The sequence below is a fragment of the Pteropus alecto genome, unplaced genomic scaffold (assembly GCF_000325575.1).
Source record: "Pteropus alecto unplaced genomic scaffold, ASM32557v1 scaffold21, whole genome shotgun sequence".
NCBI classification, from domain to species: Eukaryota; Metazoa; Chordata; class Mammalia; order Chiroptera; family Pteropodidae; genus Pteropus; species Pteropus alecto.
Genome location: NW_006436282.1, coordinates 11765260 through 11786288, shown reverse-complemented (window position 1 = coordinate 11786288; position 21029 = coordinate 11765260). Strand labels below are relative to the sequence as shown.

Here is a 21029-nt window from a genome sequence, read left to right as displayed (position 1 = left end):
TATATTAGTCTTTGTTGAGTCGTCCTACCATAACATGTAACATATCAATAGTTCTAACCTGTAAGCTGTGGAGCTATCACAAGGGCTGTTAAGTGCCACTTGCACGACAAGGACTGTCAATGAACTAAATGGGTAAAATGCTTCCTCATCAATTCACAATTATTTTTTTAATATACATAGATGCTGTTGTTATAACTAAAATACAAAATCAGACGTTTGTTCATAAAGCCAAAGTAGCTATTTGCTATGATGTTTCTGAATCAACTAATATTGAAAAAGTACGATTACTCTCCCATAAAAGTTCCTGGGTTTTTTTTAACATTAAGTCTTTGTACTAAGAAAGCTGGAAATTGTTGACTTGTAGTACATTTGAGTTGTTTCTGCAGAACATTAAGATACAAAAATTGTTCTTGGCATTTCCACATCTTTATCAGTGTAAAAAATGAAGAAAGTATATCCTTGCTTTTTTTTGTTTTTGTTTTTTGAGTTAAGACATTCTGTGGCTATGTACTATGATTTGGATAATTAGTCAGTTTAATACAAGGCATCATCTGGATTTGGTGATTTAGCAACACTTTTTAAAAATCAGCTAACAATTGGCAAAGGGTCCCACTCAAGCTATCAGAACATGGGGAACTTTTCCCCTTCAAAATACGAAGCATTGATAGTCCATCCTGCTTCCTGTTCAGAGCTTATTTGCTTTAATTCAAAACCTACACCAATGTTAGATATTTAATTTTAAGCAATTTCAGTCTTTGACTCTACTAAAATCCCAAGTCTCCCAGCTTTGCATGTTATGGTCCCTGGATAACTGTAGTGATTTGCTAGCGAGCTCACGTTGCTAGCTCGCTGTCTCCCTCACTCATTCATGGACCTTGTCTTGCCATTCACATTCCTGTTCACAGACACTTTCTTCACAGCAGTTAAGTGACAAACTTTGCAGGTTTTAAATTAAATAAGGAATCATTTTATTCAGATCATATTTTTCAATGGCAATGTCCCCATTTGAACAGAAGGCTAAAGAACTATGTATGTTTAGAGTAATTGTTTCAGGTTGGGAAAATGGGAGCCAGCACTGCAAAAGGGCAAGATCCCGGAGCCTTGGTTCTACACCCATCCCATAAATCTTCACCCGTCTGAATTTCAGATTCTTCATCTATAAATTGAGGCATTAGGGAAGTGATAAAAAAAAAAAGAGATAATCTATAAGGTGCTTTCCAACACTGAAAATGTTTAAGCATAAAATTTAAATGTAAATTTCCTTAGTTATGAATATATACATCGACTTATTTTCTTAAAATATATCTATATCTGTGTTTCTTAAAATATATCTATATATGTTTGTAGATTCCTATAAAGATCTACATCAGTTTAGTCATATCTGTATAAAGCTAGATGATAGATAATTGATAGATAGATGATAGATAGATAGATAGATAGATAGATAGATAGATAGATAGATAGATAGATAGATGATAGATATTCACACTGCATTCTTAGGAAAATTCTGTAGAAGATAGTTTTTCACTGATTTTGCATGTTTTCAATCTCAGCTAAATCTAATTCCTGTTGGTGATACAGTCTGAAGATTTTGAAGACTGCTAATTTCCTTTTGTTTTATTGATATTTTACCTGTTTTCCATATCAGATTTGCCATGGAGAAGATTTCAGTATCAACATTCTTACTCCTGGTGGCCCTCTCCTACACTCTGGCTAAAGATACCACAGTCAAACAGGGAGCTAAGAAGGACACAAGGGACTCTTCACCCAAACTGCCCCAGACCCTCTCCAGAGGTAGGAGTCAGCCTCTCATCAGCTTCCAATGCCATTAAATTGAGAAGCTGAGACTCGTGTGCTGAACGTATTTCTGTAGGTTCCCTCTAGATTTATCAAAATTTTATAATTATTTCTACTTTCTCTAGAGGTTTTTCTTCTTTAGTATCAAGTATATATTTCCAGTCTTTACCATCAAAGCTTTTCAACAGCTTTGGATCTGAAATTATAATAGCTTTAAATGCACTGGTTCGTTTTGTTTTAGGTTGGGGTGATCAACTCATCTGGACTCAGACGTATGAAGAAGCCTTATATAAATCCAAGACCAGGTAAAAATATTAAGGGTTACGCAGAGTTCTCTCAAAGCTCTCAAGAGCACCATCTAGTGTTATTTAGTTATACATGAAATCCTGCTCATTAAAAATTACCCAATCTCTTTTTCTCTTAAAGCAACAAACCCTTGATGATTATTCATCACTTGGATGAATGTCCACACAGTCAAGGTAATTTATTCTTCTAAATATGATTTCCTTTATAGGCTTTTGCTTTAGGACCAAGGTTTAGATCACTCATCTTTCTATCCTTAGCACCTAGCATGGTTGAATAAAAAATAGTATTTCATGTAGTAAGAAGATATTTTAAAGTAACTTCAAATATTTCCACATTTTATGTTAATCATTGGTGCATATCTTGAAAAAAAACAAGCTCTATGATTCGTCCTTGACTTCTTGCTTCCTCTTATACTCCACATCCAATACATCAGCAATTACCATTGGCTTTACCTCTAAAACATAGCCTAAAGTCAGCACCAGCTTCATGAGCATGCAACCTGTACAGTTGCACAGGGCCCAGCTCTCAGGTTTCCATGCTTGGTTTAAAGTTTTGTTGTCTCTGTCTTCAAATTCTTAATAATTTTTGAACAATGGGTTTCATAGTTTTTATTTTGCACTGAGCTCTGTATAGTATACAGGTCCTGCTCAAATTTAACCACTTCCCAATTGTCTTATTGCTACTCTCCTGGTCCAAACCAAGGTTGCATCTTATCTAGAACATAATAGCTAACTGGTCACCATATAGTCAGCTCTCAAAACAGAAGGCAGAATGAGGCTGTTACACATAAATCAGATCCTATCACTAGTGACTTCTCGTCACGGGTCAAATTAAATCCAAATGCTTGACCGCGGCCTATAAGGCTGGACATGATCTGGGTACTGGCTCCATCTTTTCTTACCACTCTTCTCTTTTTTTTTTTTTATCTCCACTCCAGCTAGCCTGGATTTTGTGCTTGTTCTTCAAACATCTGAGTTCATTTCCACCTCAGGACTATTGTTCTTATTATCCCTTTTGCCTAGTATGACATACCCCCCAAATCTTAGAATAGATAACTCTCTCATTTCAATGTCAGCCTCCTCAGAGAGGTCTACCCTGATTACTCTATAGCTCTTAAACCTCTTGCTTTGCTTTGTTTTTCTCCAAAGTACATATCTCCACCTGAAATTATTAGATACATATATGTTTACTTGTTTATGGTCTATCTCCTATACAGGCATTTGAGTTCTATGAAAAAAAGCCCTTTTTTTTTTTTTTTTCCACTTCTCTATCCCCAGTGCATAAAACAGTGCTTACCGCAGAGTAGCCACTCAATAAATCTGGGCTGAAAAAAATCAATCAATAAATAGATAAATGCATGAATGGGTGAATGGTAAGAAGCAAAGGTAGTCAATGGCCTAGATATTACTTCACTAATCATTGTCTGAAAGAGTAAAATTGAATATTGTGTTAAAAATACAGTTCAACTTAAAATATAACAGAGAATAATGGTTTTCACTGGTGATGAGATGGATGCTTAATGATTTCTCTTTGTATTACAGCTTTAAAGAAAATGTTTGCTGAAAATAAAGAAATCCAGAAATTGGCAGAGCAGTTTGTCCTCATCAATCTAGTTGTAAGTGTACTTTTCACCATCACTGACATCTCCAGTGCTCATGATTTGAAAAGAATGATTCATTTTTCCTATACATTTTAATCATACTGCATGAACTGGGATTTGTTCCAAATATCTCATCTCGAAGACTAGAGAGAAAATAATACTTTATTAGTAATCTATATTTCATGTTAATGTTTTTATTTAGTAATTAATAATTTTAGGTTGTCAGAAAAGTACTCTCCTGTGGGTAGGATATTCTCTGTTGCTGTAATAATTGAAGGTATTTGTATTTTGCAAATTACTTCCTGTGCCCCTTCCTGCAGTCCTGGCTGTTTTATACATATTCTTAGCCTTTGTCTCCTCTCTCCCTGAAACAGACCTCTCTGACAATCAAAATCTAAACATGTTTATCCTCATGCATTCCCACTAACTTCATCATCACCACCTCTCCTGATGTTCAAGCTTTTTGCCTTAGTCTACCATAACCCTGAGTCAGTTCCCCGCCTCCAGCCCCCAGCCCCCAGCCCCCTCTCTCATACTCTTCACAGGCTGACAAGTTGGCTTCTTCAAAAGAGCATCTACACCAGTAATTCTTCCCTACCTCCCTTCCACAGGATCCTCTTCCTCCTTCCACTCCCTAATAATAGTGCCTTGGTGAATCGTTATTTGACATACTCCTTGTTTTCATATTCCATAGTCTCTATGGGCAACATCATCTACATCGCCTTTAATCAATGGCCACACACTGATAATTCCCACCTCTTACCTAAGCATGCAACGAGTTTCAACTTGTGCATACAACCATGTTCCAGACATCCCATAATTAGCTTACACTCAACATGTTTGATGTTGACTTTATCAGCTTTATCCAGGCTTTTCATAAAGTTTTTTTTTACAGAACATGTTATTCTAGATTGAACTCTCCTACTCTCCCCCAGCAGTCACAAAGCCAGCAGTCACAAAGTCCTGCAGTTCTAACTTTCAAATATTTTTGTTGCTTGGTCACTTCTTTGTAAACTGGGAACCACAATTTTAGTGTAAGAATTGTTCACTTTGCCTAGCTTATTGCAATATTACGAAATGGCTCCCTGCCTACAAGATAAATTCCATCTAATCCTATGTGGGCATCAAGTTAATCACTCCAAAAACCACAGTACCTCTTCTAACATCCCTCCACTGGGTCTTATCTATTTATGAACAAATGCAAACACTGAGGTACAGTGGACAAGGTCATTCATGAGCTGGCCCCTGAAGCCCCTCTCCAGCATCTTCTCTCACCACCACCTCATACATCCCCTATGTTTTAGTCTTTTCCAAAAACTAAATTATTAGAAAAAATTATCAGAAAAACGCTATCCATTTCTACCATGCACAATCTCTCCCCTTTGCCTACAATGATCTTTTTCCACGTAACTGACTTCTATTCATTTTTTAAGATTCCTCCTTATTCACTTCATAAAGTCCTAATAGAAAGAACTTGCACACTGATTTATATGTCCTACTCTGGGCACCCATGGCATAGGCATATCCTCTATTATAACATTGCATCCACTGGTTCCCAATATTCATTTTCCTACCTGCATCTCCCAATAGGTTACGCATCTTTGAGTGGTAAGTGCTGTATATTGCTAAATAAACTTTTAAATAAAAATTTGATAACTGGATAGATGGATGCTCAAGATAATCCTGTGTTTCTGTCAATTTCTCCAAAAATTACTTCTGCTTTTTTTAATTAATCTATTTCCTCTTACTTCATAGAGGACGTCTTCCCTGAATGCTATAATTCCTTCCGAATTCTTCCTTCTTAAACTTTTTTGTTGTTTATCCTATACATTCAGTGCTTTACCTCCTGTTCTGCATCACATTCTGCACTAACTTATTATTTTATGCATGTAACTTGTCTGTCCATCTATATTATAAACTCTTGTGGAAGAGATGTGCCTTACGTGATCTTAAGATGCCTAGTACAGTAATGGACACATTTTTGTATTAGCAAGTTTGAAAATAATGAGTAAACAAACTAAAAACTGTTTTTATTTTAAATCTTAGTATGAAACAACTGACAAACACCTTTCTCCTGATGGCCAATACGTCCCCAGAATTATGTTTGTTGGTAAGTAAAAGTAACAATGAGATGAAATGCACTCTGAAAATTACACAAGCACGCCCATTTCTCTTCCTCGGTCTTCACCACCCTTATCTGCCACTCCACCATGGCCAATGCCACCACAAAGCTCTAATGAGGGGTATGATGTTCTTTTAAGTTTCACAAAGTATTTTCATTAGAAAATGTGATCTTCTAGCTATTTTCACAGCACTTTTTCTCACATGCTAATTTTAACTTTTCATCTTCTGCCAGAAACACATCTGAGCAGGACACACCCTGTTAACGGTTTAAATACATTAGTCATTTTCCCAAATACTTCAGGTCTGTCAATACTTATTTTTAATCAGGCAAACTTTCAGTTTGTGTGTTGGACTCTTCTTTCTGACAATGTTGATGATAACTTTAGGAAAGTTAGGAATATGAGTTGAAAAAAAAATCAAGTAGGCATGTTTCTTCCTGCCACTGGAACTTGTCCTATGCTGTTCCCTCTGCTGAAAAGCCTTTCCCACTCTCCCTCTGCAACTTCAAGTCACCTAGTTAAGTCCCCAGTCATCACTGCTTTTCACTGACCTGATCAAATCCGCACAATGGGCTTTTGTGTCACAATGTTTCTTTCAATGGTCCTACTTTCCTCGGTCATAATTTAACATTTACTGGGTGATTGTTTAATAAATATTTCCCCCATGGGACTATAAACATGTGGCAGGGACTGACCCTGTTTCTGCTCACCATCACATTTTCAGCATCGCCCAGTGGTAGGCTAACAATAAATATTTCTTAAATGACAACAAATTAATTGAGTTTAGCTTTGATCAAAATCTTACTGACTTAAAATCTATAATTAAGCCCATCCCATAAAAGAGCTTACTCTAACCAAGTGGTTCGCCTTTGTAATTCCTCCAAGTTTATGTTAAATGTACAAATGAGGAATAAAAAGTAAAGAAAGAAGAGAGGCTGAACTGGAGCCTTATAGATTTTTTTTGTTGTTAGGACTTAGAAAATTTAGAACCCCTGAAATTGGGAGAGACTTAATAGGACATCCAGTCTTACCTTGTACAGGAATTCTGTTCACAGTTTTCCCATCTAAGGGAATTTTAACCCGCATTTGGTTCCTGCAGTCATAAGAAACAACTCCAGCTCAGGAGTTCTCCACACTGTCTGCACATTAGAATCATCTGGAAGATTTTAAAACTCAAGCTGCCCAGGCCATGCCTCAAACCAATTAAATCGGAATCTCTAGGGGTGGGACACAGCGTCAGTATTTTTCAAAGTTCTCCAGGTGATTCCATTGTGCAGCCCAGATTGTGAGCCAGTGGCTGGGTGTTAAAAGCCTTTTATGTTAACTTAATACCAAGATCAGACCAGCTGCTTGTATCCTCTGTACGCAGTAGCAGGTCGTCAGTCTCTGTTGAAACAAAAGAGTGTCTGTTTCTTGTCATTTATGTTGATCCCAGTCCAATATTCTGAAATGGCAGAGCCTGTCCACTCAAATACCTGTGACAGACTCTGCAAACAAACAGGTGCTTCTCACATGTCCTCTTTACTTAGATTTCACGACGTGCACCTTTTTCTTCTTCAATCATCTAAGGTTTCTAGACTGCTGTATACCCTAGCACTACCTCCCTTTTAGATGTACCATATATCAAAAATACCTTTCTGTCTGATTGATAACTTCCAGTTAAATATAAAACATGAAAGAAAAAAAAAACAGGTTTAAACAATACATAAGGGAAGACTCCTAAATCTCTATTTTCAAAATGCAACTAATTAACAATAAAGTAAGAAATAGGGATGTTTCATGCTTATTTGACCTTTGCTGCTCTTAAGGGCTTACTTTCTTTTCTTCATTAAAACAAACAAACGAACCTTCGTTGTGAACACTAAGCATTGGATGTTGGTTTCTAATTATCTAGGTTGCTCTTGGTGATACAATTACAACATAATCATTTCAAAAGTTTAAAATAATTTAATATAGAATGCCAATGTTTTCAATAAAACCAAAACACAACCCCAAAGATAATAACCCATCTTCAGGTTGCTACAGATAAGACAGCAGGATTCATAATCTTCTCCGTGGGGCTGTTGATGGCTCCCAGCAGGGCTTTAGGGTCCTGACTGCTGGAGGCTGGGTTGCAGAATGGTTGGAGTAGATGCCATCCTACGGGACACATGCTGTGTTCCTTTCATTGGACAAGGACAAATACGTGAGCTATGTCAAGCAATAGACATTACTTGGAAACGTAGCACTCCATGCCTTCTGTCTTTTCCTTACAGACCCATCCCTGACAGTTAGAGCCGACATCACTGGAAGATACTCAAATCGTCTCTACGCTTACGAACCTTCTGACGCAGCTCTATGTAAGTGCTAAGGCCATTGAACATCTCTATTGCGCTGATGAACATCTCTATGGCGCTGTGCTGGCAGCGGAGGCCACATGACCATGAGGAAGGAAAGGAAAGCCCTGCTCAGGGAAACCAGAGAATCAGCTTGACCCTAACTAGTCTCCTCCTCAGGCAAATCACTCTCAGCTTGATCTCGTTTTTCTTTAAATCTCAATCGAAGATAAATTTTTTTGATTGGGTATCTTTTTCTCTAGGCGTATTCTATGGCCATATTACCCGCTTTTCAGATCTTCTCTTAGTCACACTAGCGTACAACTCTTTCTACCACAGAATTTAGTACAATAGTTGTAGTAATCCACATGCTTTGTTCCCTACCCACCCACCCAAATAATGAAACTGAAATAATTTAGTCTCCCTTGTTGAAGTTAAAATTGAGTTCAGTCTTAAAGATCAGTAGTAAAGATGGCTCCAAAGAGTTGCCAAGATATGGCCCTTGGGGTTGCCGTAAAATGGGGGGCGGGGGGGGAAGAGCAAGAGGGACTCAAGGTAGATGAAATACCTCGATGGGAAACTCTACTTGTGACACCTTATTAGTCCTTCTGGGAAAAAAACTGGGTTTTGTCCTAAGAACCAATTCTGCTCAATGACTAGTGGCCCAGAACTACACTGCCCAATATGTTATCCAGTAGCCACCTGTAGCTGTTTAATATTAAAATTACTTATAATTTAAAATTCATTTCCGAAATCACATTAACTATATTTCAAGTACTTGATGCAAAGGCACTGAATATTTTTCATTATTACAGAAATTCTCATCAGGGGCACTGACTTAAAACATTATTTGGGAAAAGATTCTGAGGCTATGTCTTGGCAGCAAAAAGATTATCACAGTCCATTAGCAATGACTGGGAGGACCAGTGAAAGCACAGCCCAAGTACTGATCATTCTCAAAATAACAGCACATTATCTTAATAAGACTTTGGACTCCTTAAAGGCAGGTCTCCTGCATAGGTAATATCATAGTGCCTCGTAGAAAAGGCATTTACTATTGAAAATAACTGGATTGTGATATAAAGCCATTACCCATAATTTTAGAAAAAAGTTTACAATTAGATTACCAACTATTCACCATAGGATAAAACGATCGAGTTTTATCGATCGAGTACCCGAATTTGGGGTTTATTTTACCTATTAGTACAATTTCTGGTCACATCTTGACTTTCCTTTCTCTTCCACTAGTAATTGACAACATGAAGAAAGCTCTCATGTTGCTGAAGACTGAATTGTAGAGAAAAGACAAAATTTGCAAGCTTTTGCCTCTGCACTAGGCCTTGCAACTTGGAACCAGAGGAGATATCAGCAGACCCTGGAGAAGGCAGAAGCACTGCTGGTCATGCTGATTAGATTATGGTTTAATCTAATCATGTGGTTATAACAGCTGGCTTTTGTTTTTTGTTTTTTTTTAATGTGGTGGCAAGTATACATGTGGGAAAACAATGTTGTATACTACCTTAGTGAGTCATACTTTAAAAAAAAAAATAAATCCTTTTGGGGGTGTTCAAACTTGTTGTCTTTTTTTCCCCAAACTTGGTCTTTCACAGAAAATCTATTTGGTTCATTCACCAAAAGGACGTTTGAACAAAAAATGTTCAAAGAGGGGACAAGACAAAACTAGTTCAAGCACTGAAGACCAAAGACAGTCAAAGTTATCATCTCACCTCGCTGTAGCTTCTCACTGGGTGACCAGAGGTAGACATTAGCTTAATCAACAGCAGTGTCAAATAGTATGCTTTAGTGTGGAGGACTATGTAGAAAGGCATCCCAAGAAAAACAGTCACCTGAATTTAAGACGACTCCTGGCCTAAAATGCCTATGCTATGTCCACATTTTAATTTAGCAATTCAATTTTAGTTAGATTTTGCTCAGCTGAATCTTCTCAGAGAAAGCCTCTGGCAGGTAGCTTTCTCCTTCAGACTAATGGTCATTTCAAGAACATGTGAACCCAAGAATACATACAAGCTAAAGAAATCCTGAAAATTGGCCTTACAATACACATGGTCTCTGTCAAGCTTTCAGAGTCCTGGCCTGAAATAAATTCAGTTGAATTGTTCCCATCTTCTTCACCAAAATGTGACTAAGAGAAGAGCGAAGGGCAGTGATATCCTGTCTATGGGGCAGAGATCAGAGGTCACTACTTATCTTTGGAAAAGCTGAGAGGGCAAGGCATCAGATAGGGGAGTAGCTTTACCTACTTTAACTCTTTATCGCCTGACAAAAATCAAAACTCTGTATTAACTTCTTTATGACATGTTGAATAATTTCACATTCATCAGTGTACGGAATTCTTTTATCACCCAACCCCCACTGACTTATTTAGCCCCTGAATGGCTATGGTGGTCTGTACAATGCTTTGCATATTATTATTATTATTATTATTATTTTGTCTTGAATAACTTTTTTAGCTAGCTCCTTTTCTGAATAGATCCTTTGGCATTATTAACTTCTCCAGAGCAGATAATATATTTTAAATACTTTTCTATCTCACAGTACTTTGACAGAGCTATTCCCTAATTGATTGTGAGGCTATATCGTTGATTTAATGACATAAAAATCCTCAGCAAAAATATCACCAGAGGGACTAGATTCCCTTCTTATACATTGGTAGCGTACATGTACTTAAGATAAAATATTCCATTTAGAAAGTTCTCTGAGGGTTATTGGGAGGAAAAGAGTTTTCACAATTCAGTAATTCCATTTCTGAGTATGTGCACAAAATAACTGTAAATAGGGAAAAGATATTTGTACGCTCTTGTTCATAGCATTATTTACAACAGCCAGGAGGTAGAAGCAACCCAAATATTCACTGATGACTGAATGGATAAACAAAATGTGTTATATATACACCATGGAATATTCTCTAGTCTTTAAAGGGAAGGAAATTCTGTCATATGCTACATGCGTGAACCTTGAAGACATCATGGTAAATAAAATAAACCAATTTCAAAGGAACTACTGTGTGATTCCACTTATATGGGGTCCCTAGAGTAGTCCAATTCATAGACAGAATATAAACTGGAGATTGCCAGGATCCGAAGGGGGAGGGGAGTGGGGAGTTACTATGTACCAGTCATAGATTTTCAATTTGGGAAGATGAAAAAGTTGTGGAAGTAGATGACGACGATGACTGTGGAACAATGTGAATGTACTTAATGACAATGAATTATACACTTAAAAATGGTACGGTGTTAAGTTTTCTGGTACATATGTTTTCCCACAGTAAAAATTTTATCAGTTTTACCTGAGGCCCCACAGCTTTGTGGGCGGAGGGGGGCAGAGGAACCAACTTTTTAAAAAGTTGGTAACATAGATCATCTTTTACATGAAAGATCAATATGTTTGATTAAACCATCTTTACCTGTTTTAGAGCCACAGTCTTCTTCAAATGATTATGACCATCTAGCTCTGCTTTGGTTTCTCATGTGCTTTACACATTCAGTAATCCTAAGTAGCTACCTTCAGCAATCACTGGCAAGAATAGGAGCTAGGCAAAGAACAGAAAAAGCTCTAAGGCAAGAACAGAATTTTCTCCAGTGCCTTACAAATGAGGCAGACTTCAAAGTTCAAGTAAAGTCAACTTAACTTACTAAAAAGCCCCTTGTCAAGTTATGACCTTATCTACCTGTAAAACAGAATCTGAAAGTAAGCAAAAGTGGTTTTGCCTTCCAAATGATATCAAAGTCCATTCTTTGACATATATTTTAACTAACAGGCAACTAACTCCCTTAAGCCTTTATTTGAAAACAAAATTCCAAAGCTGATTTTCTTGAGAGTAGATGAGAAGCAGCCTGGCGCACGGCAAAAGCGTCTGACTATCTCCTTTTCTACTGTCTCGAGAGGTCTTTCAATGACTACAATTGCCAGGTTGTGATCTGACATTCCAGAAAAACTCCAATATCAAGAGCTCTATTTTCTTTTCTCTCTCTCTCCCTCCCTGGGGTGGGGTGGAGGGCATTGTTGGTTGTTTCCTTAGAATGGTTCAGAAAACATTCACTAACAACGCATTTTGTAATTGCACTTGGCATAGAGAGCCAGGGGTAAAAACTGCCAGCCCCAAACATAACCAAGTGCAGAACAACTTTACACAAACCCTCACTCATCCAGAAACCCGGAAGAAAACTTGGTCGGTAACTTTAACGTCATCACTAATAAAACAATCGACATGTGAATGAATGATCATATTTGTATAAGCACCACGCCTGAAAGTGTTTTTTGCCTGTGAAATATACTGTGTAAAAATGTGATTCTAACTTTTCATACCAGCTAAAAAGTAGTTTCAGATATTTACTCAGCGTATTTTCAAAAGAATGAATAAATTTTAACAGGGTTAAAAAAATATTTAAGAAAATTATAGGAGGAGGTTTTGGCTTAAGGACACTAAGAACTAAAAGCCACACTCTGGTTGCTTTTCCCTCTCTGAAAGGCTCTGTTCAGCTGCATATTACTTAGGTTGAACACACAGAACTGGTTTTCATATCAAACTCATGGCTGCTTAGAAAACAGAGTATCTGGGATGAATTTATGCCACATGTGCTCAGACTTTAGAAATTATAGTCTAACAGTTTTCCTTTGGATTAGCATCTTATTCTCTAAAATTTTACCTTTACCATCAAGACTGACTGGGCAAATGTTCTAAGAAATCTTCCTCTAAGTGGCACATGTAAATAGGGAATAAGAGAAATATATAAGTTACAAAGTTCCTTTTTTAAATAAGTGCTAGGTTTGCGGGGGAGGAGGGCAGGGAAGCTCCAGGGTTTTGAGTTTGCCTTACAGCCATTTGTTGTAATTCAAGGACAGACTCGATCTGAAACTCACCCTCCTGTGAGGCTTTGTTTGTGGTAGCACTTCTGCGCCCACAGGCAGTGGTGCTCCTGGAATTCTGTGATCGGCCTGACTTCCCCAGGCTCACCAGCAGCCATTTAGGATTCAGGATAGACCCATTTCAGAGGCTTTTCATTCTGTAGAATGGGAGCTGTACCTCTCTGCACCCAGACACAAAGATCAGAGAGACCTCCCAGAACAGACTGGATAATCTACGACCTTTAGATCTGCCTGAGGGAACAGCAAGCTTAGATTAATCTGCCAAGGCTGCTCTTGGTACTTAAGAGTATATTATTTCTCGAGTGGCTAACCACCAGCAATTACCCACTCTTATAATTCTATAATTTACGGCCCTAAAGGTGCATGTGTGCTTCCCAGGCCCTGATTTGTAATTAGGTGGACCCAAATTAAGGCCACTGCAATTAGAGCACAAACCAAGGCTACGGGTTGGTTATCTCTGAAATAGCCGTTTCCACATATAATCCTTTGTACCAAGGAAAATATTATATTAGAAGATTCCAGAAACTCATGCAAAGTTCAAAATGTCACAAAGGAAACAGGGAAGAAACCAAATAAAATGCCTTAAAGGGAAGACAGAGTTCAAAAGTCTCACTTCCTTCATGCGTCACTTACAATATGACACTTAAGGATAGCAAAATATACAGCACCCCAGCCCCCAAGAATATTCCTCTTGGGCATATCCTTTTGAGCTGATTATTTTTGAAAAACAGCAGACACAGGAGGAGCTCTGAAAACAGAGAAGTTTACCCTGTTATAAGGGAAATTAACAGTAATAAAGGAAATCCCCATTTGCAGGGTATCTCTCCTCTGCATCAGAAGATGACACTAAAGCACAAAAGATTCTTATCAACTGGAGAAGTCACTGACAATTCTGTCTAACAAACCCTTTCATTCACTTCCATTCCTGGTGACCCCCAAAACTGGTGTGCGCGCGCACACACACACACCTCTCTTTTGTCTTCAGCTAAAGATGGTACTTAAGATGGCTTGGGCCATCTTGGAAAGTTACTCAATCTTTCCGGGATCTCCTATGTATACATGAGGTATACAAGTGAATAAACTTGTTTTTCTCTTATGAATCTGTCTTTTATTACCCGGGGTCTCAGCCAAGAACTCAGAAGACTAGAGGGAAAATGATTTTCCTACCCTACGACATTACGGGAATTGCATGATTCAGTTTTCTTGAAAGACTGGCCAGTCTTCCAGTCATGGAAGTCTGTCTCTGTCTGACTGTCTGTCTGTCTGTCTGTCTGTCTCTCTCTCTCTCCTGAGGTCCCTCCCCTAGGCCAAGCAGAGCCAGGTGTGTTCACACACACATGCGCGCGCGCGCTCTCACACACACACACACACACACACACACACACACCCTCTAAAGTTCTACAGATCAACCATTTACCATCTTTCTTGGTCTAAAACCCATCAAGACAATTGCAAATAAAATACCATATACTACATAAAATGTGAGAAATTGGTAATTTTCGATAACAGGAAGAACTTATTTATTTTTCCCAAATAAATATAAATGACTTATCTTTTAAAAAACAATTCTCACTATGGAAAACATATTAAACACTGAAACATTTTAAGAAAGGATTTTGGATGACTACCAGTAGACATTAGTGTTGATAATTCATTTCTATGGCTGGATTATACACTAAAATAGCAACACTGAGCTTTAGGTTAAAGAGAATCCGAAGCATAAAAAAAAGAATTCTACTTCACTTAATTCATGTATTAATTCTTCCATTACTTTCTTTTAATTCAAACACTTATACACGAAGAAAGGGTTTCATCCTTTAATTTTTTAACATAATTTACAGAACCACAATACTATTTTAATTTCAAATTATGGGAGGTCACATTCAAATATACTTAGATTTGACAAGTTGCTATTACAATACTGAGAAATTTCATCAAAAAGTATTTAACAATTTGTAAGATAATCAAATATCTTTTTGCTACGTGGGCCAATGCATTAATAGTAACTTGTTTAAAAATACAGTCTTTTGGACTTCAAATTATTATAAAAGAATATCAAGATTATACATACTTTCTGAATTTCTCAAAGTGATTCCATTTTGAAGGCTGAAGGCAAATGCCACACATTAGCACATTCATGAGACCATTTCCTTTGCACTTACCTGTAAAAATCGAAAACTAAACCACACTTTCCTAAAGGCATAGCTATTTCTAGAATATATTAGTATAATCATAAAAGACTACTAGAACTAAATTATCACTTTTATGTTAACAATTTTCACCACAATACATACTTCCTAAAAAAGACAAAAAAATGTGAGAATTTGGATTTCCCATTCTGAACTTAACATAATAGAATCTTTTATTGACCGGCTTTCATAAACTTGAACTTTTTTCCAGTAGGAACTATCTACACAGCACAATGCTACATACAATTAATTATTCCAGTGAGATGTGTATTTAGATTCACAATATAATCAACACAATAGTGCCATACAAAGTTTTTGTGCAGGTAAAAATGCTAAGAAAGGCCACAGTGGACAGTGCCAGACACTGAGAATACAGTAGATTAAAGGTACCACTGAGGTTCAGAGGAGAGCACAAGTTTCCATTTTTTTTCAGCAATGGAAAAAGAAAAACATTTAGAGAAACATAAGAGTAAAAATATATAATTCCACTGTCAATAATATAATTTTTCAGATACTGTTTCCTTAAACAGGCAAATTAGCGTTAACTTAAAGTTAGCTGTGAACAAGATCAGAATACGAAAAATTCTCCTTATCTTCTCAAAGGAATGCACTGGGATTAGCACGAGGATCTTTCTGGTTCCTGTATCTGTAGGTCAGCCAAACACCTAGGATCTGGAATGAAAGGAAAAAAAGAAGAAGTGACAGGTGTGTATATTTATTCAGTTTATCAAAAAAATAATCTGGAACCTCTGAAGCACTTTGCTTTATTTATTCTAAGAGAAAGACTTTTTTTTAAATGTAGTTAGTAACATAACGATAGGCCCTAAGAAAATCTAATATGAATATTGTGGTAGGCTGAATAATGGACCTCCAAGGATGTCCAGATCATCATCCCCAGAACCTGCAGATATGTCATCTTACAAGGTAAGAGGAACTTTAGATGTGATTGAGTTAAAGATCTCGAGATAGGGAGATTATCTGGGTAGGCTCAGTGATGTAATCACGAGGGTCCTTATAAGAGGGAGGCAGGAGGACAAAATCAGAGATACAGAGAAACGGTGATGTGACGACAGAAGCAGCAGGAAGCAGAGTCAGGGAGAGAAGATGCTGGCATTGAAGACGAAGAACGGGGCCACAAGCTGAGGAGTGCAGGCAGCCTCTAGAAGCTGGAAAAGGCGAGGGAATGAACAGGGTCTCCCCTAGAGCCTACAGAAGACTCCTTTTTGAGCTTCTGAACTCCAGAAGTGTAAGAATAAATTTGAGGGTGCTACTACATTTATGTTAGAGCAGCAATAGGAAATTAACATGAACACCGAATTGTCAGAATAGCTAAAGTATTGCATATTTTGATAATTCAGAAACAAATTGGGCTCAGCAACAATTAAGTAAATTTTCCAACATAAATCATAAATATGTTGTAACTCCTCTCCAAGGGCGGTGGCTGGGTACGGAGCTATAATTTCAAAAAACAAGTTGTTATTGTACCATGTCCCACACCAGGTTCACTAAAGAGTTAAACAAAATAACTTTCTTTTTAAATTAAAAAATGTGTTCATTATATTCCTGTTACCTCAAAGCTGATTTATTTAAAATAATCAACAATTCTTTTAAAAAGATACAAAACTTTAATGGAACAAAAAGAATTCCAAATTATATTTCCCACTTTAGATCTGTGCCAACATTAAATCTAAATTCTGTTTATTTGACTTCATAACTACTCATTAGCCCCTTAAACTTCTAGAGAATTATGGTAAGTCCCAAATTTTCTCCATTTACCACAACAATAATCACTGAGTTACTGTATGGCTGGCAATGTTTATAGCTAAAACACATGAGGCTTATGGAACTATGGTTTGTGAATTGAATCAAGTTAAAATAAACCTAATTTAAGAATGTGGAAATTCTGGTTTGGAGTCTATGTAACAGGGGAAAAAAGGAATTTACTTAAACACAGAAAGAGTATTTTGTGACAGACTCTGTCCTATGCACTTTAACAATTCATACAATCCTCCCAACAACCCTACATTCTCCTCTTTTTGCCAGTAAGGGAACTGGGAACTAAGGGAACTGAGGCACAGAGAGGTTATATAACTGGGTAATAGTCACACAGGTCATGAGTGGTAGAACTGGGCTTAAACCTAGAGTCCGTGCTCTTAATTACGTTTGTGGTTTTATGACAGAATCCGATGTGTTACTGGCCATTCTTGGGGTAACACTTCACCTAGCATTTCAGCTATGCTGGTTATTACAGTACTGAAATTCTTACACACACACCCCCCCTGTTGTCAAAGAGCTATTTCTGTGACACCCCCAACCTTCCCAAGCATCATTTCCCTGACCCTGCCTTGGAAATGCTAGCATCAGGGAGCTTCTGGTTAGAATTTCTGAGGTTGTTAAATATCTCGGTTATCACCCGCAGATATATGCCAATAGTGTAAGTTAGGTCCCTAGGGGAAACAAAGCATGTTGATAAATTAAATACTTATAATCCAGAGCCACATTTAACCAGAATTTCATTCCTCCAATTCAGCTGTAAGTGACAAAACAAGACAAATTCCTTCCTTTGCCCGACTACTGAACCCCTATCTCCTCCCTCGCTCCCAGGAAGCATGGAAGGGAGGCCACGCCCAAAACGCAAAAAGATCAAAGTCAGATAATTATTGGATTTTAAGCTTATAAAGGCTCTCAAGATTTAAAATTTTTCAAGAGTAATTCTGATTAGCCCTGATCATGAATCCTGCTCATTCTAGAACCTATGCCCTGTATGTGGTAGGTCACCAAAGTACAGTTGATAATACAGAACTGTATATGTAAAGTATGTAATAAGTCTGTACTCATTCTATTAAATAATAGAAAGGCAGAAGAAACATGCCAAAATATAAATGCTGACTATTTCTGAGGTCATCTTAGTCAGTAGATACATTTAATCTTTCATCTTCATAATTTTCTGTATTTTCTAAAGTTTCTACAAAGAATATGTACTAGTTGTCACAACTTTTTTCAGATTCTAAATCGATGTTACTTTGATGGCTTAAATTTATTTTTAGGTATTAATAGTTCAAATCAAATCTTTTTGTTTCACCTATGATGATAGGAAATCATCAGCTAGTTAATCTCATCCCTTCAAACTGAAAATCTGTGATTCTGTGAAATACTGAATAAAAAATTTTTAAGTGAGAGAGCTTATAAAATAGTAATTGTCAAGAAAATATCAGGTTAGATAATTATTAAAACCTCTAGCTAAGTTTCGAAGCGACATGGTATATAAAATATAGAAAAGGATTCCTTGAAAGAACAGTTTAGAAATCTAAGACTCACGAGTTTATATTCTTAAAGAATTGGAATTTACAAAAAAACAAACAAACAAACAAACACTAGGGGAACAGAGGGATAGGCAGAGTTCAGAGGATTTTTAGGGCAATGAATATACTCTGTATGATAGTATAATGATGAATTTGTGTCATTATACATTTGTGCAAACCCACAGGATGTGTATCAAGAGTGAACCCTGATGTAAACTATGGACTTTGAGAGATTATGACATGTCATTGTAGGTTCATCAACTGTAACAAATGTACCTCTCTGGTGAGTAATGGTGATAATGGAAGAGGTTATGCATATGTAGGGCAAGGGCTTATAGGAAACCTCTGTACCCTTCTCTCAGTTTTGCTATGAACCTATAACTGCTGTTAAAAAAAAGTCATTATACACATACATACATACATACATACATACATACATACATACATACAGCCATAACTGAAGGCAGTGTGATCTGGTAAGAAGAAATGGAGTTGCTCAAAAGAAAAAAATTCTCAAAATGATTTCCAGATATAGACAGGCAGAAGAAACATGCCAAAAAAGAAACCATGTGGCAAAATTCTGATAGCTGTTGAATTTGGCTAATGACATGTATGGAGATTGCTCATTCTAGTTTTCCACTATATATATTTTTACGTTCTCATGACAAAAATTCATGTTTGTTTTTTCTAAAAGAAAGAAAGGAAGAATGTATAGAATTGTTTTCAAACTATATATAAATTTTCTTGAGTCAATGCCAAAACCAACCCACAAGACAGCTCTTTCCTGAGAAAGAGTAAAATGAAAAAATGCTCAGAGTAGGAAGAGATGTCACGGAAAACTTCTTCTAAAAAGTGAATATTAAGCTTGGTCTTTATCTCCACTTTGTTAATAAGAGCCAATTGTGAATTTTTCATTCCTGAAGGGAAAAAAAATAACAATTAGAATAAGATATATAACATACACACAGGTATGTATATATCATGTGCTATATATTAATCATACCTTATATACATTAGGTATACATTATTTACACAAATACATACATTATATATGTTACACACACAATCAAAATGAGGATCTAATGTATAAACATGGCGACTGTAGTTAATAACACTACTGTATAACTAAAATTTACTGAGTAAAACTTAAATGTTTTCACCAAAATAATAATAATAATGGTAAATACATGAGGTGGTAATTAACTTTCACAATGTCTATATAAATCAAATCATCATGATGTGCAAATATCTTACAATTTTGTCAATTATACCTCGATCAAACAAACAAAAAAACATTATCGATCTGTCAAACGACTGATCGATAGATGGATGGATGTTGAAATAAATTTCTAGGCCTAAGATGGAGCTGCTTCTGTCCAGGGTGCCATGTCAGCAAACCAAAACTTTCATGTCCCTATAAATGTTCCACTTGACCAGAAACACAGTAAAGTCAGTGAGTGAGTCCTCAAACACTAATCCAACTGTTGGCCTTCTCACTGCAAACAAGGCTGACTATGTGGCCCCCGCCAATAAGATATTTTCTATTTTTCTCTTCTTTATTTTTTATTCCTTATTCTATAAAAACTTCTTACCTTCTGCCTCATTTTGCAGTTCTCTGAGAGTGTCCACTTCATGATATGTTAAAGTTTGTATCACCTAAACTGTCTTCTTTAATCATTTTTGAACATATATAATCGAAATGGGAGAGGCCTTTCTAAGCATAAAAATCAACTCGATAAACCATAGAGGAAAAAAAAAAATACATTTAACTACATGAAAACTAAAACCTTCTAAAATTTTATTTAAAAGTCATTAAAAAGTTAAATGCCAGAGAAATTGAAAGCAGAACAAAGAAGCCAGGTAAAATGAGGAACGAAAGGATGAGGGAGACAGGAAGAGAAAGGAGGAAATAACGCGGGGTGGGGGGTCCTCAACATTCTCATGGGCCTGGGGTCCCAAGACCCCCGTCTCATGAACCCCGGCATTGCGCTAACTTCCCACACACCTTCCAGGCCCTGAGTCTCACTCTGGTATTCTTACACGAAATTCCCCTGTTGTTCATATGCTGTTTTGAGTCTGTTACATACAATCCAAAGGGCCTTAATCAAGACAAAAGTGCACAACTTACGAAAGAAGAAATGAAAATGGTCAAAACACATATAAAAATACTGTCGAGTTCATCAGTCACATTTTCAAAAGCGCAAATAGGATTATAATACTATTTTCACCTAGCACACTGGCAAAAAAAGTTTTAAATAAAAATATCTAGAATTAGTGGTTGCATAAAAATTTGGCAGAATATCCCCAAAAGGAAAGTTAACAATATTTATCAAACTTTTTTAAAATGTCCATATACTGAGTGCGTCATATTTTACTTCCAGAGATATAATCTAAGGGAAAAAACTAGAGAATACAGATTTTAAAACTATATACAAGGAAGTTGACCATGGAATTATTTATTATAGTGCCATACTGAAAAGAAAATTAAATGTCCGAGAGATTAAATGAAC

At 36.7% G+C, this 21029-nt stretch overlaps 2 protein-coding genes across 3 annotated transcripts in view; one reads left to right on the top strand and one right to left on the bottom strand.

The window, feature by feature from the left end:
• AGR2 (anterior gradient 2, protein disulphide isomerase family member) overlaps positions 1-13227 on the top strand; it is a 14298-nt gene extending 1071 nt beyond the window's left edge. For both annotated transcript variants that reach the window (XM_006911965.3, XM_015589430.2), the window contains exons 2-8: positions 1649-1794; positions 2039-2102; positions 2224-2276; positions 3645-3718; positions 5750-5813; positions 8082-8165; positions 9390-13227. In XM_006911965.3, the coding sequence (XP_006912027.1) occupies positions 1656-1794; positions 2039-2102; positions 2224-2276; positions 3645-3718; positions 5750-5813; positions 8082-8165; positions 9390-9439 (528 nt within the window). In that variant the 5' untranslated portion in view covers positions 1649-1655 and the 3' untranslated portion in view covers positions 9440-13227. The remainder of the gene's footprint in view (positions 1-1648; positions 1795-2038; positions 2103-2223; positions 2277-3644; positions 3719-5749; positions 5814-8081; positions 8166-9389) is intronic.
• Positions 13228-14783: 1556 nt separating this feature from the next.
• TSPAN13 (tetraspanin 13) overlaps positions 14784-21029 on the bottom strand; it is a 29720-nt gene continuing 23474 nt past the window's right edge. Inside the window, exon 6 of the mRNA XM_006911964.3 lies at positions 14784-15889. Within this exon, the coding sequence (XP_006912026.1) occupies positions 15815-15889 (75 nt within the window). The 3' untranslated portion in view covers positions 14784-15814. The remainder of the gene's footprint in view (positions 15890-21029) is intronic.